The sequence below is a fragment of the Eriocheir sinensis genome, chromosome 25 (assembly GCF_024679095.1).
Source record: "Eriocheir sinensis breed Jianghai 21 chromosome 25, ASM2467909v1, whole genome shotgun sequence".
In the NCBI taxonomy this organism is placed as follows: Eukaryota; Metazoa; Arthropoda; class Malacostraca; order Decapoda; family Varunidae; genus Eriocheir; species Eriocheir sinensis.
In genome coordinates, this window is record NC_066533.1 from 17,943,843 (window position 1) to 17,960,122 (window position 16,280).

The 16,280-nt window shown below is 39.2% G+C and overlaps 1 protein-coding gene across 16 annotated transcripts in view; it reads right to left on the reverse strand.

Moving 5' to 3' along the window:
• Positions 1-206: 206 nt before the first annotated feature.
• The window catches only part of LOC127003534 (CAP-Gly domain-containing linker protein 1-like), a 140,079-nt gene continuing 124,005 nt past the window's right edge, over positions 207-16,280 (reverse strand). For 11 of the 16 annotated variants that reach the window (XM_050870385.1, XM_050870377.1, XM_050870383.1 and 8 more), the window contains 16 exons: positions 16,106-16,126; positions 15,032-15,196; positions 14,256-14,598; positions 13,996-14,114; positions 13,595-13,735; positions 13,213-13,359; positions 12,551-13,063; positions 12,293-12,424; positions 11,817-11,933; positions 11,146-11,273; positions 10,651-10,768; positions 9,780-10,492; positions 4,317-4,582; positions 3,953-4,115; positions 3,359-3,540; positions 207-2,275 (listed from right to left, as the gene is read on the reverse strand). In XM_050870385.1, coding sequence (XP_050726342.1) covers positions 2,229-2,275; positions 3,359-3,540; positions 3,953-4,115; positions 4,317-4,582; positions 9,780-10,492; positions 10,651-10,768; positions 11,146-11,273; positions 11,817-11,933; positions 12,293-12,424; positions 12,551-13,063; positions 13,213-13,359; positions 13,595-13,735; positions 13,996-14,114; positions 14,256-14,598; positions 15,032-15,196; positions 16,106-16,126 — 3,315 coding nt within the window. In that variant the 3' untranslated portion in view covers positions 207-2,228. Of the gene's footprint in view, positions 2,276-3,358; positions 3,541-3,952; positions 4,116-4,316; positions 4,583-5,396; positions 6,911-8,100; positions 8,142-9,220; positions 9,469-9,779; positions 10,493-10,650; positions 10,769-11,145; positions 11,274-11,816; positions 11,934-12,292; positions 12,425-12,550; positions 13,064-13,212; positions 13,360-13,594; positions 13,736-13,995; positions 14,115-14,255; positions 14,599-15,031; positions 15,197-16,105; positions 16,127-16,280 lie in introns of those variants that run through there. The other 5 variants (XM_050870380.1, XM_050870378.1, XR_007757131.1 and 2 more) reach the window with 4 other exon arrangements.

Below are 16,280 nucleotides of genomic sequence, written 5' to 3' on the forward strand. Positions count from 1 at the left end.
GCAAAGTTGGCAAAAGGATGTCTCAAAATTATTCATTACGTCTTGAATGCTGCTTAGGACCTTGCCTTTTTTTTCAAGTTTATGACAGGAAACAAGGGATGAAAGTAACCCTGACCAATGCCTCTGAAGATCGTATGTTAAGCTGTCATCTTCTGTAGTAGTCCAACACCAGTTTATATTAAGTCATCAGGCTGTCAAACAACAGATTCAAGGAGAGCTGTATTTGCATCTTTATACATTGTCTTTAGAAAAATATGCATACACTTTCTATATCCGTGGGAGACTAATATCGTGTTAGTAGTCCATCCTTCAAAACAAAAACAGCGGCGATCAAACGACTGACCTCAACATCGCGGCGAATGTACGTGGCACGACCCAATCTCAGGTAAAACCAATAAAACCTTACATGTGCAACAACAAAGCCTGCCACGAAAATCTGATAACCTGCACTTCAAGAATGAGTCAGATATAAACTGCCTCATGTCTAAGTAGCAATATTCACCTGGGATTCATGGAAGGAAGGAAGTAGGAAGCCTCACATGCAACTTGCAAACCAGTGCAATGAGTGGTGAGAAGTGCAGAGTAGCTTGAATACAATTTCTCACCCTTGCAAATGAAAGACTGCAGGATCAAACAATTGCATGACCCATTAACAAGTCCATACAGTTTATATGACGGTTCTGATAGCAAATATACATATTAGTGAAGTCCAATAAGTCTTTAAAGAGCAGATGAAACTTGTTGGTAATACTGTATAAAAATATTTCTAAAAAAATTAACCATAAAACTGGTAAAAGTCCTTTCCTTCAAGCTACAGAAACACTACTACTAAGAGCAATCAATACCCTCCTTCACCAGTCAAATGCTCCACCAGCCATGAGTGCCACATCTTCCCTGCTTCACTCCTGCAACAGGTGTGTCTGCGTGTCTTGGTGGCCCTTATTGTCTCTGTATGTGGCAGGATATTTGACTGTGAAAAGTGTACAGAATTATCTGTAATGCCCACTTTTCTATTTTCATTCAAGGGAGGATGTTATTGGCCCAAGAGAACTGAAAACTATCAGTGGCTCAAGTGACTGACAACCCATGTTACCCTGAGTGGCTGGCCACCAAGGCCATTGCACGACACACTGATGAAAACATTTCTGTCAGGCAAACTACCTTGTGTCTTTAATTGAAAGGACTTTTACAGTAACAAGACTAGAAATTTAGCCTTACTGCCTTGAATTAAGTAAGCTGCAATTACAAGCAGATGCAAAAGGCATACTATGCCTCTATCACAATAGGGAGAATATGATGTTATTCAGATGCGAGGGAAAATGACAAACTATATGTGCTGAAAGATTAAAAGAGGCAGACTTTTATGAGCCTGCCTGCCACATACCTTTGAAGGCAGGGTAGTGGAACTTCACAGTATAGATAAAAAATATTTTCTAAACTGGTTAACTTTACAGGATGGCTAAGAAATTCTCACTGTCGAGGGAGACTACTGACTAACCTTACAGCACAATACCCACCATCACAATGCACCCACTCTACAGCCCGGAGTGGCTTATTTCCATGATGGCTATTTATTGCTGATTGGGAAACCTTATTGTACTTTGATGAGCAATGCAAGACTATGAGCAACGCCTCCTCTAAGCTGAAATGCAAGGACCAGTAAGTTGCCACACACAAAGTCAGCTGCACCGCCTCAAGGCGTAGCAAAGCATAACGTTGCAGGCCTGCGGTGCTGGCAATCATAGTGAAAGACACACCACGTGGATGTGAGAGAACACTGGCTAGGATGATGTGACTCCTTTTTCCAGGACATGTAAAATATAAACCCTCTCTTTAATAACAAAACAATAAGAAGCTGCTGGTTAAGAGTTCAAATCTCAGCAATGCTTGTACATGATGTTCCTCACACAGAACATTATGTAGCAACTTGTTGGGTGAGAGAACTCGCTGCTCTTTCTAACACAGGATATGACCATGATGTGCTGCCCTCTTTCAGTATTTGTTTACTTTCTGACTTTTCATCATGTCAAAGCATACATTGCAGGAATATACACAATCAACAGTTAAAAATTAATAGTAAGTTGCGTGATTCAGTAACTCAACAGTTAATACTCTCCTTTAGCCTAGGGTAATCTCAACAAGGTCATGCCCTCCTAGCTTATCACTAAGACTTAACACTAAGGAAACTACAACATTTCAACATTATACATAACAATTCACAGCCTCGGTTAGAACGTTTCATCTTCATTGCAATCACTCGTGTCATGCCCAAAGACTGAAAGGAAACAATGGCACACCGTTAGTTATGATTATGAATTTACTCTATTCATTTTACTGCAGTACTATATTATTCTGCATTAGTGAAGTTCAAAATCATAAAAATTAACTATATCCCCAAACACATCACTCATTTTAAGGTATAATCTGAAGATGTGTTGCATATTCTTTTTCCTGTTCCTAAAAAAAGTTTCTCCATTTCCACTGCATGATAAAAAAAATAATTAAACTCTTCTTAATTATGCAGCATGCCTGATTTTCATAAACTTTCTTTCTTGTAGTCTTAATATTCTATGGACTACCATACTACATTGACTACCACTACTACTACTTTTACAACTACTACAATTACTACCACTACAACAGACCTACCACATATACGTTAAACAGTAACTTGCAAAAACTGAATGTGATGAATTTAGAGTGAAGCAACAAAGAGGATAAAATAAGGACTGGAGATGGCAGTGAAGAATGGCAAAGATGTGGATAATGTAATATTGGGAGAGTGTGGTGGAGGCGATAAACCTGAAACTAGGAACTGGGAAGAGGCAAGAGAGACATCGCAATAGCCCCAAAGACGATAGGAAAAAACAACAACCATGTACTGATAATTCCACACATTAAAATGGGAGTGTGGAGCCAAGAGAACAGTTACACAGGAAAACATAACGAAGAATGAACTCACTTTGCTAAATAGAATCTCTCATTACAGAAAAATCATATACGAATTTACTGAGTACACCAATCTGATACATGTCTAGTGTACAGTTAAGTTAAGTTAAGGGTATTTATACAAAATGCCTAAAAGATACCAAAAAATGTGTCTTTCCATATAGATGCATTGAGCAGTGGAACACCCAAGGCAAGGAGAAAGCCATATCCAGAAACCAATACAAGTCTAAAGCTAAATGTGAGTGATTGAGACTTGGGGACGATATCTAATGAGTAGCTTTTTTCAGTATATCTTAGCTGAGATCTAACGAGTATAGCTTGTAACCTATATGTCTTAACTGAGATCTGAGTATATCTTGTTACCTATACAGCTTAACTACCTAAATACACACACAAAACAATCACTCACCTTCACATGTATCACAGTATGGCCTGGTTGAGCCCCGTTGTCCCTGGTGGTGTGAGGCGGGAGGGGATTCGGAGGTGGCCTGCTTAGGACACTCCTCGGTTTCGTGCGCATCAAAGCAGTCGCAGATGTCACAGAACATGCGTGGGGCCACCATGCGCGCCCCGGGGATATTGATGCCGTTCCTGTGGAGAAAGATGCACCATAGTAATTGTGGCATGTGACTTACTGCATCTGTTTTGTTGTTGTTGATTTGGTACAGTAAAGGAAGTAGTTGTTGGTTTTCTACAGTAAAAGAAGCAGCTCAAGGGCGAAGAAAAAAATTGTGAGAAAAAGAGTCGGCTAATCACTGCCCCTATGAAAGAGTGTATAGTTGAGTGGCTAAAAGAGAGGTCAATTTCGGGAGGTCAAGTGTCTCAATACTCTTCTCTTACTTTACAACTCCTCAAATATCTGCCTCATTTTTGGAGCTAAAACTAAGGAACTGTATGTAAAGAAGGGAAGCTTTAACTAATGCCATACCATCTAAACTGATATGAATAGTACTGGAACATTCTCAAATATAAGTTAATGATAAAATATGCCTCAGGAACTTACATATTCGCTTTGGTATCATCGGAGACGTTCCCCATTTCAGAAATCTCGATGCAAGACTTGAGCTCATCGTTCTTCCTCTGCATGTCGACGATTAGTGAGTTGAGGAAGTTGACCTGACCCTCAAGCTGGTCCTTCTCCTCCAAAATCTTCTTCACAAAGCTATCTGTAAATACATAACATGATCCTTGTGACTAAATATCAATTTCAACTAATATTTGTCTTAATAATTCAAGGTATCTACTAACAAACACTTATTACTGGTATTGATAGCTATTTTTAGGTATTGTGACAGTTATAAATAGTTTTAGGACACTATATTCAAGTAATTATCATAAGGCTCCACCATCTGACTATCAAACTTTACCTGAATCATTGTGGCTGATCTCAGTTGACGCAACCTCAACTCGCAGGTCAACAATCTTGCTCTCAAGTCTTCGTTTTTCCGTTTCGAGAAGGTCAACTTTGGCGCGGAGCAGACCAACCTTCTCTGACTCTGCCTCCGCCTCTGTGGCCCGCTTGTTGGCAAGGGTCGTCTCAGCCTTGAGCGACGAGACCTGCTCCTGCAGACTCACCACCTCCTCCACCAGGTTGAACTTCTCTGTCTCCAGGTCCCCAACACGTCCCTCTTGGCTAAGGAGGAGGAAAAGTGGGGAACATTAAGTATGTTTACATTTGGTGCCTACTCATGCTATTAGTCACATTTTAAAGTAGGGCTACTTCTGTCATTTAGCATATTATAAAGTAAGGTGTCCATGCTTTAAAGAGACACATATGTTTAATGCTGTGAAAATGATATTCAGTGGGTTGTGCTAAAAAGTAATTATTAAAATTACAGTCAACAATTTCCAAGTGAAGACCAAATCCTGGCCTTCACCAGAGAACAGAGTGCATGATATGAACACAACACCTGAGCAAGACACCATCGCTCTCTCTTCCTGTTTGTCTCTCTTTGCTGCGCTACACTCCTAACAGACCAGAATCTCCTACCGCTCATCCCCACAAACTACAGTACCCCTTACAATCTTTACTAAAACAACTTCAGGGCATTACTCAGTAGAAATACAAAGCAAAAGCTTCCTCAGTTTCAATCAATCCTCACTAGAGTCACTAGGAATGAACGTGAAACCTCAATAACTTTGATGTATATGGTTGCTTTCATCATTCAGGCAACAAATAAATTATAGATCCAAAACTCTGTATCCAAAAGCCAATTCATTTGTTTGTGATAGACTGAATTTCCAATGCCAATGAATTTTCATGTTTTTACCAAACTTTAATTTTATATCCATATGTAATGAAAAGTAGATGACTAATTTGTTGTGTCACTGAGGATTCAGCAAACCTCTATTTACAGAACACTGGTTACCTTTTCATACAAGCAAAATACATTCTACTCAGTAGCAGTCCAGCAACCATTACAACAGACTTTTCACTCCTCTCTCACCTCTTTGAATTATCCTAAAAGGCGAAGGGAACATAACAGAGGCTCAGGCTTGCTTTGCTTTACCACACTGCACGTCACTTGATGGGAGCACACAGCGGCCTCACCATGGCCAACACACACACATGTCCCTCAACTCTCGAGACTTCACCCACTACTGCCCTACACCACTGACTCCCAAAAACAATATACAACAAAAATACGGCACAGTAAAAGTTTTGTTATCCATCGTTCAAAAGTAACAAACACACATTTACTCTTCAAGAAAATGAACTGCCGCAAGCAAAGTCAATTAACATTACTTGTGCAAAGAAAATTTTGCACCACAGGTCCACAAGTGACAACACGGAGGTACTGGGTGTTCATTGTAACTCACTGATTTTGTGTTTTTCTTTTTGATGGTCAGAATCACAGCAACAAGCAGCACCCATCAGCCATGGATAGCACAACCTTTACAGTCATAACAGATCACTCGTCGGAGACTTATACAATGCAATACATGACAAAGATGGCAACCCTTATGTCATAACTGAACCTAACTCCTTTATGAACAACAACAAAATCATTAGACTAGAATATAAGTTCATTATCATAAGTTGTACTATCTATTTCTAATATAATAAAATACCTGGTCCATAAAGTATACATATGCACTGATTAACATGCATACAAAACTTAAGTGAGTTATATATACCAGTGGTGGAACTAAGAAGGAATGTGAAAATCTGAAGTGCATTTAGAAGGAAGGAAAACCCTTTCATCAGGTTATTTTGATTTCATGCATTGTTACCCCCATCAGGCATTTGTGCAATCTTTTGTTAATCAATAGCCCCATACACTTGGACTAACTGGAGACAAAACATTTATTTTGTATCTTCAAATTTGTGGATCCAGCTTCCATGGCCCCTGTCCAGAGAAATTTAGTCTTGTTGCCAGTGTTTCATGGAATTTAATAAGCCACAATTCCACCACTGATACCCAGGATTCAAAATTATAAAAATAACAATAACATCAAACAATTACCTCAGCACTATAAGGCACACAGAATGCTCTGGTCCAAATACATGATAACACTTATCAGCTACTAATGATATGTAACTTAATTTGTAAGTCGTAAACAAAATTCCCAACCTTAACTTCTGCACTTTGAGGAAGACTTTGATCACACACTCTGTATCAAATGAAAAGCATTTTGTTCAGGTCTTATGCCACTTTGAAAAAAGAGTAACTAAACAAAAAGAACAGCGAGAAACAAGTATTGCTTTCAAGGAGTAGAGGAGTGGCCTTCAAGAACCAAGACGCCAACTATTTGTACACTGCCACTCCTCTGCTACAGTCCTGGAGGTAATGAGTATTGGAATCTAACATCTTTCCTTCATGAATCTCTTCACATCCTTCCTTCATAGAGCTCTTCAGGTCCTTGCTGTGGGGAGGGTGCTCTGTGGGGCCCAGCAGCTGCTTTGAGCCGAGTCTCTGACACTAACTTGCGCAGAGACAGAAGACTTGTTTCTATCTGGCTACAAGTGGTACAGAACAATGTTGTTAGGGTTACTTCACCTCACAGGGGCTACTGTTATAGTCAAAATGTTTTAACTAAGTGACATTCTAGAGTTAACGTCAACTAGAAAAGTTATATTCACTGCTTCACAAGTATTTAGCTTTCAGGTGTTTATAAAAATGATATTGACAAAATCTTTGCATCATTTAAGATGAAGCAGTTATCTATCTCTAACAGCTGTGATGGTACATAGCATTACATGTCCTCTATCAGTCACAACGGCTATATACAAGAACACAGAAGCCAGATGCTGTCACTGTACCTTGCATCTAGAAGCAGTTCAGGCTACAATGGCAGGGAAGCAGCACGGTATCAAAAAAGCTGACAGTGTTCAAAAGTTGTGCCTCACTGGCTCTTGAATGATGATAAGCATTCAACAGGACTTGGTGCTACTCTAGTAAATCATCTCTGCCTTCTCATATTCAAGTCACAAAAGCCATCTTTATATCATGAGAAGCTTCATCAGTGTTTATAAAAATGACACTGAGGACTGTCAAGCTATTTGCACAGCTGCATGTCAGTGCACTGGATGAACAACCCTCTCTAGTATACATGCTGCCAACAATACATATTCTAAGAACATTACTATCCTCATCCTATCCCTATTTACCATTCAAATGCTTGGGAAAGTGTGAACTTAGCAGTAATGCGTACAGACTGTCACTGTGTATCAAACAAGATAAGCCATAAATGACTACCCAGTAAAACCAGATCCTTGACTGTTCACCCAAAATCAGACCCAAAACTCCCACATTTGTGGACCAAATTAATTCTTGCTAGGCCAAGGCCAGGCAGGAGGGTCACTTACAATGCTATGAGATCATATTTGAGACAAAGGGTTGGAGCACTGAATTCAAACCTCCCCTGCTGTACCACAAGTCAATGCGTGATGAAGAGAAAAAAAGGTACTTGCTGCTAATCACTAACAGGAAGTTGTATACGTTACAAATGAAATTAACTCTGGAACAGTACCCCTTGGCAGTTAAATAAATATAACAGATATGTATCACTACTCAAAATCTGTGGTACAGTACATACACTATTTAAGCTTCTACGTAAAATGGAGTGACCCGCTGAACCAGTGTGACATGCGGCAGCTTTCCCTTCAAGCCATACACAAGACCTACCCAACATGCCGGGCACTCTTACCTTACACAAACAAGTCCAGAATACTGGGATCTGACTCTTGACTAGAAAAAGAAAAAGTCAACTGGAAGTTAATGGTCAATACTGTTACCTGCCTTGAAAAGATCACAGAACTGTATATGATGAGTCTTGATTGAAACTAATAAATGCTATTAGTATACTAAAGGCAGGCATAGTAAAATCATGTCTTGGTGTTGTGATCTAGAAAAAAAACACAAAAACAGCCCCTATGCAGCATTACTGTAGGTCTTGTGGAGGCCTGAACTTCCCATGTGAACACTGGTTGGGTGACACCTACAAGACAGTCAAATTTGCCAATGATTTAGGAGTACGGATTCCTTGGTTGTGTGTGGGTGTACACACACACACATACAAGTAAGGTTTCAGGGCACTTACACAAGTCTATAAAACTGTAGCTCAAAAATCTGATTGCCACTGGAAAAAATATAATAATTTAGCTAATTTTAGACACCATTACCTTTTACACACGTATAAAAAAATAAACTTTTGATTAGAAAAGCTGCATGTACAGCTAGCAACACAAAAATATCTAACTTCTATTAAGAAAATGAAGTTGCAATAGGAATTACACAAACAAAAGAAAACAACATCCAATTTGTGTGAAATGACAAACACTGAGCTGGAGAACCCTGCCGTCCATCCCCTGGAGGAAGGAGCAATAAGGGGGTGGAACACCTGTGGCTGCCACTGTGTTCTGTGGGGCACTGAGGCCACCAGAGGACATGGGGCATGGGGGACATAATGAGTATGAATGCATGGATAACTTTCAGCCATCCCATATACTGTATCAATATAACCAGGAGTGGGGGCCTAACATGGAGAGATAATACCAAACATTACATTATTATGACTTATCAATATGTAATTCAATTGAATGAACATTAAAATGGTTTACTCCGGCTATTATGTATATATGTATATATATACATATATATATATATATATATATATATATATATATATATAGATATATATATATATATATATATATATATATATATATATATATATATATATATATATATATATATATATATATATATATATATATATATATATATATATATATATATATATATATATATATATATATATATATTACTTTCTCTTGTAATATCATGAATATACCGGTATCTTACAATACTTACAACAGAATATGTATATAACATATTTTCCTGAACCCCACAAACTGAAGGAGTAGGTTAGCACATTACTTTCTAGCAGTGCCACTAGCCACACTTTACAGCACTCACTATGCTCTTCACACTTAAGTAAATCAAATAAAGTTGTCTACCTTGAAAAGATAGAAATACAAGTCTGTTCTCTCATGCGATGATGCAACATGGCTCACTGAGAAAAACAAAATCAGTAAGGAGAGTGAGAGGAGACATCCTTGTCAATAAAAGAAGTGTACTCTTGAACCTTTCAGTGTGAAAAATGGCCTGCCAGAAATCATAAACTGACAGTGCAACAAAAGGGTTACTATTTTTTTCAAGGCATTACTTTAAGGTCATAAGAACCAGTCATAAGCACCAGTTTATAAATTTTCCTAAGATGACAGAAATGCACCACACGTACGTATGACTCAGTCCCCCTCGCCCTGCCGCCACACCTCCCCCACAACAGAGCCCCGTCCTGGGACACGTGAGCCATTTACATACCTGAGTTTAAGTTCCTCAATGTTCTGGGTGAGCGCCATGTTCTTCGTCTCCAGGCTCTTCTTCTCCTCCTCCACCTTCTTCAGCTCCCTCACTTCTGCCTCCAGCCTCAGCTTCTCCTCCTCGATGCCTCTCTTCTCGTCCTGCAGAGTCTTCATGGTGTTTTCAAGCTTCTCTTTCACCTCATCAAGGTTTCTGACCCCGTTCATTGCTTCTGCCTCAAGTCGCTGAATGTCAATCATGAGTTTGTTCTTTTCTTCTCTCGCATTTTTGAGATCTGAATTCAACCTTTCATTATCCTCTTCTATTTGTTTCTTTTCTGTGACTTTCTCCTCTAAAGCTTTAAGACTAGATGCCATTCCGTCCCTTTCCTCCTTTAGTTTTTTGAGCTCCGATGAGAGTGTGTTATTATTTTCTTGTATCTGCGTCATTTTCTTTAGCTCTGTCTCCAGCCTCTCAACATCTCCTCCCAGCCTGCTTCTTTCCTCCTCAGACTTCTTGAGGCTCCGCACCTCCTCCTCCAGCCGGGACTTCTCGGAGATGTGCTCATCGCTCTCTCTCTTTAGGGACTCGGATATCTTCTTCACTTCTCCTTCAAGTTCGTCTTTCTCCTTCTTTAGCGTGGAATGCTGGGACTGTAGAACCTGAAGAGCCTTAATCTCCTCAGTTAACTTGTCTCTCTCCTTGACTAGAATGAGTTTCTCTTCTTCAATGCCCTGAAATGAAAATTGAGTTCCTGAATGACCGATACACAAAACCATTAATCCCAAAACCACTAAATGGTGCCTCACTGAAAAAAGTTTGCAATGATATTTATCTTATGTGTGATCAGACTTTACTCTGGTGTCCATCCTGCACTGCGTCAACCTCTCACCTTCAGTTTGCGCATCTCTGCCTCAAGCTGTTCGTTTTGTTTTAATAGATTGACTCTCTCTTCCTCGGTTGACGCCAGCTTATCCTGCAGACCATTGAGGCGGTCCAGCTCGCCCTTACTGCAAAGACACAATAAACTGAGTTACATCACAGCACCACAAGCACGGTGTATATATATATTAACACATTTATAAAGAGTGACAAGCATCTTAAAACTCACACTTAGTAGGAAAAGACCAAGGTGTGTAAATATTCTATGGTGTACTAATTAGGAATACAATGAGAAATATGACTATCTAAGCAAAATATACAGTAGAAGCACACACTTACATCACAATAAAAAATCACAAGCAACAACAACAATACAACATTAATCATAACTCCTAAATTGACTGTGGAAAAGAGAAAGAGGAAGACGAGGCAACACAAGAGACACAACAAAAGACAAGACAAAACCATCAGCACAAAAACCATGTGACAAAGAAAGGGAACATACAAGGTCGTCTGGAACTCCATCATGGTCTCCTTGTCCTCCTGTGCATGCGCCAGTTGCTTCTGCAGGTCCTCACGGTGGGTGTTGAAGGTGGCTATCAGCTGCTCCACCTCCGCCTTCATCTCCGTCACCTGGGGTTGTGGACAGCCGGGGGTGAAGGAGACCAACACACACACACGATGGCAAACATATTACACGAGGCATTTTATGAGTCCGTCCAATCCACATAAGGGAAAATATGGAAAAACGAAAAGATGAAGAGAAGAAGAGGATCTTATATGAAGCGTGTAGTGACAAAAGGGTTCACTTATTACATTATGACATGCTGAAGACCCTCCGTCATCACAAAGACCAAAGATAGACTGTGCGAAATATGGAAGACGAAGAGAATGGAAAATGTACAGCACTATACACTACGCTCATTGAAGTTACGAAAAATGGAATCTTGTGAACTGTGCCAGAAATACACAATCAGAAATACAAATCAGAACTATGAATTAAATTGTGCAGGACAAGAAATATTAAATGAAAAACAAATGTGGCAAAAGTCTGGATAGGCAAGCTGTTTTTGAAAATTATGCAAACACAATCCACTACATGTACAATAAACATGGACTCGTATACATTAAAGAAAGGTAAAAGGTAAATGAGGAACGAAAGGCTTTAGCGCTCACTTGGCGGTCTCTCTGTGTGACGAGCAACAGATTTTCCTCCCTCTCCATGCGCAGTTTACGGTTTTCATTGTCCAAGGTCGACAGCTTTTCTTCAACTTCATCTTTGCTTCTTTGGACCTGTGAAAATAAGCAACCAATTTACTACCTTGGCAAGAAATAGATACTGGAAGAATAACACCTCATACCACTTCAGTTAATAGGCAAATAGGCTTTCTAACAGTTGATTTTTGCTAATTAGTCATTGCAAAAAAGTATGTACACCCTTAACAAAGTAAATTATAGTAAATATTTCTTCCCTACACCTACTAACTGTGTCAATTTCATCAAACCTCAATGTATGTATATCGTCTCAAATGCATCAGGAAATATTTGTGACAATGAACTGTAAAGAATTCCTGAAGTCAGATTTTGTATGCTAAGAACTTTTATATAATTCGATGCTGCCCAAGACTGTCGTATCAAACATTAATACTAACTTCCTCTTTTTCCTTGGCAAGTTGGTCCTTCTCCTCTCGTAGAGAAGCGAGTGTCTTTTCCAGGGTTCCTTGTTGGTCGGCAGATGAACTTGACAAATCATTCACCTGGGCCTCCAAGCTCTTAACCTTTCGCTGAGGATAAAAGGATGTCAGTAATAATTCACTACATATTTAGCTTTTGATTTGAAAGAGTATATCCTTTTGAATTCCCATAAGAGTACCATTAATTTTTTTCATTTTCCTGACATATAAAGTTACCTCAAGGTCCGACACTTCTGCTTCCTTCGTCATAACTTGCTCCTGCAGTTCATAAAGTTCCAGGTCCTTCTTCTTCGTCATCTCCTCCTGCTCACTCTTGTACTGTTTCTGCGCAGACACGAGTTCGTCCGCCTTCGCAGCCAACTTCTTCTCGGACTCCTGGATTTTCTTTTCTACCTTTTGTAACTCCTCTTTATGTTTCTCCCTCTCATTCTCTTTCACTTTATTGAGAGCTGCAAGTTCTTCAGCTCTCGACGACTTCTCAAGGGACAGCAAACTTTCTTTTTCGCGTAACTGTTCTTGGATTTCTTCTAGTTGCTTTCCCTTGTCCTGAAGATGGTTGTTGAGGACCTCCAGCTGCTTGGTGGAATCAGAGGAGGAGGAGAGTGAGGCAGAGACCTGTTCTTTTAACTTTTCTCTCTCCTCTTCCAGTGACTTTATGAGTGACTCGGAAGCCTTCAGTTGTCGGGTTACTTTATCACATTCTGAAGTCTTCTCGGTGATGGTGCTCTCCTGTGGGATAAACCAAATCAAATTAAACTCATTTCAAACTTCATAAGCACTAAATATTCACATAGCATTATTACACTGACTATATGATTTAATTAATGAGACTGGATACAAGAAAGAGTTCAAATATACCCATTTTACACCAGTCTTACCAATGTAGTTATTCTTTGCTCAAGCTTCAGCAGGCCGTCCTTGTATTCTTTCTCCTGGTTTGCAGTTTGTGTTTCGTACTTGTTTTTCTCTGCAGACCAACTCTCCTGTTCGCTCTTTTGGGATGCCTCGGATTTCTGTAATTTATCCTGTAGAAAAATGCAAGGAATGACTACTATATGAAGCAGGTGATTACGGATTGTATGTATAAAAGAGCTCCATCACTTCAGTACTACTGTGATCTACACTGCTTCAGAGGAACTTGTATATACGGACAGTGGACATGAAACGACTGCAAACCCTTAACAAATGACAGGTGGATCACATTAGCAGGTCTTTTCAGTCTCTATTGCTTTGTGTGAAGGAGAGGTGAACTATACTCACTGTAACATTCTGGAGTTGTTCTTCTTTTTGCTTGAGAGTTGCTGTCAGTTCAGTACATTTTGAGGAGCTGTCAGCCAGAGTGGAGTTTGAAGTATTTAGTTCTGTTTCTAGTTTGGATTTGTGGGTTTCTAAAGTAGATATCTGAAAAGGAATATATCTGTTAAGTACACTCCCCAATACCATTAATAGGCTTTATATTTCACTTCTCTAAAAGCAATACCTCTCCACCTGAAATTGACCTCTCTTTTGGCCACTCTTTACTTCTGTCTATTATGGGAGCGGTGAGTAGTGGGCTTTTTTTTTTCTCTGCACTCTTTTTGTTGCCCTTGAGCCGTCTCCTTTGCCGAAAAAATAAATAAATAAATAAATAAAAAATCTACATAGCTCGGTAAACCCTGTACCTTATCTGTAGACTGGTCCAGCTTGGTTGATGTCCTCCGCAGCTCCTCCTTCAACTGGCTGACTTCTGCTACGAGGGCTGACGATTCCGACGATCCACTCTTTATCTGTTCCTGAATGTCTGTCGAGGAAATAACAAAAATAAGATGTGAACTGTGCATAACACTTTCCTAGCCCCTTCATGTATACTATTTAAATCACATCAGTCTTGTAAATAATAAATAAAAAGGAACTTAAGTATCATTAGCAACCATGTACAAACCTTTTAGATCTTTCTGCAGGGCTTCAGTCTCTGTTCTACCTCTTTCTACATCCTTGAGAGCTTCCTTCAGTTTCTCCATACAGTTTTCACATTCATCTGATTTAGTCTTCAGCAGGAGTTGTAGCTCTTTGATCTGCGTGTCCTTCTCGGTAATTTCTGTTGACCTCTTTGCGGACAAGTCTTGGTCCTGCTCTCGACTTGCTTCTAACAACTTGATCTTTTGTTCTCGTTCGCTGATGTTGTTTTTCAATATTTCGTTATTTGTCTGCATGGATTTGATTTCCTCTGACTGCTTGGATGTAGAACTTTCCAACTCTTCCTTTTCTTTTTCCAGTTCCATTACCTAAAGAAGTCTCACATTATATTTCCATGTATTAGAGTGGAGAGTTTAATTCCAGCTCATTCATATTTATTAACTTAACTACCAGGGAAACTATAGTGACTGCTTGGACACGGAACTTTCCAGCTCTTCCTTTTCCTTTTCTAGTTCCATTACCTAAAGAAGTCTCACATTATATTTCCATGTATTAGAGTGGAGAGTTTAATTCCAGTTCACTCTTATTTATTAACTACCAGGGAAACTATAGTGACTGCTTGGACACGGAACTTTCCAATTCCTCCTATTGTTTTTCCAGTTCCATTACCTAAAGAAGTCTCACATTATATTTCCATGTATTAGCCTGGAGAGGTTAATTCCAGCTCATTCATATTTATCAAGTGAACCACCAGGGATACTAAACTCCATTATCTCAAGAAACACTGTGCCTCCTACGTACCTTCATCTGCAGCTCCTCCACACTCGCTCGAAGATTTATTTCCATTTCCTCCATTTCGAAAGCTTTGTTCGCCTCGACAGTTCCTCGGTCGGTGAGTTTTCGTTTCATTTCGGTGATTTCCTTTTCCAGCTTCTTGATTGCTTCCGCGTCAGTTGTGCTTCGACTCTGTGATGGAAGTTTGGCATTAGATTCTTTCCTACATTTGAGAAGTTAACTACATACTGCACTATATACAGAGGTCACTATTTACAACATTTAATCAGAAGCAAGTTATGTTTTTTATGGCCATATTAAGTAAACATATTTCTCCAGAAGCAAATATATGATTTACAATGCACAAACAATACATATGGCGATTATATTATCAACGAGTCTTTTAAATCAGTCAGTTAAAGCTTACTCTGGATACAACTGTTCTATTGCAGTTAATAAGGACTTTAGAATAAATCAGAAAACTCAGAGCATAAAACAACACTGAAGGTTATGGAAAACTGAGTTACTGAATATGTACAGAAATGACCAAATATACATGAAAGGTAATATATACATAAACTTCTGAACCAAGTTAATCAAATGAAACTGCAGAACAGAACATTGATGTTTCTGAAAAAAGAGCAGCAAAGCCTTATTCAAATGTTCTCTGATGAACTTAACCCGGTAGCAGCGGGGATCATGTTTCTTAATGGTCCCTCCAAGTGAGAAAAATGAGAAAAAGTCACCCCTCACACAGACCATTTCATAATATATATCAAAGCATTTGTGATCAGATTATGTATCATCTATTTTTGGGGGTTTATATCATGGCACAAATTTGGCCCGTCGCTGCTACCATGTTAAGCATAGCCAAGCAACCATATCATACCAGTCAAGGTAGAACAGGCAAGAGCAGTCAAAGAAAGTTTAGAAAAATTTTACGTCATTCGAGTATTCATGAACCTGAAGTTTTATTGGGATTTCAAGACAATTTTATTTGGCGTCAACAGTACAGAGACAACACCTGAGAATAGTTCCAAAGTGCAAATGCCAAGGGAAATACAAATCAGAACAAAGCTGCTGGAACTGGATATTACTTACTAATGCTGTCTGTCCCAATCGCTGAAAGAAAACCAAGATTTCAGTAAATGCAGAAAAGTGTATAGTATGATATCCCAGGACGGTCATTGCTTGTGGGTTACAAGATATTAGTAAACAAAAAAAAGGGTGCGGAAACAGGTCACAGCAGTGGTGGTGTTATTACTCAAACAGTGCA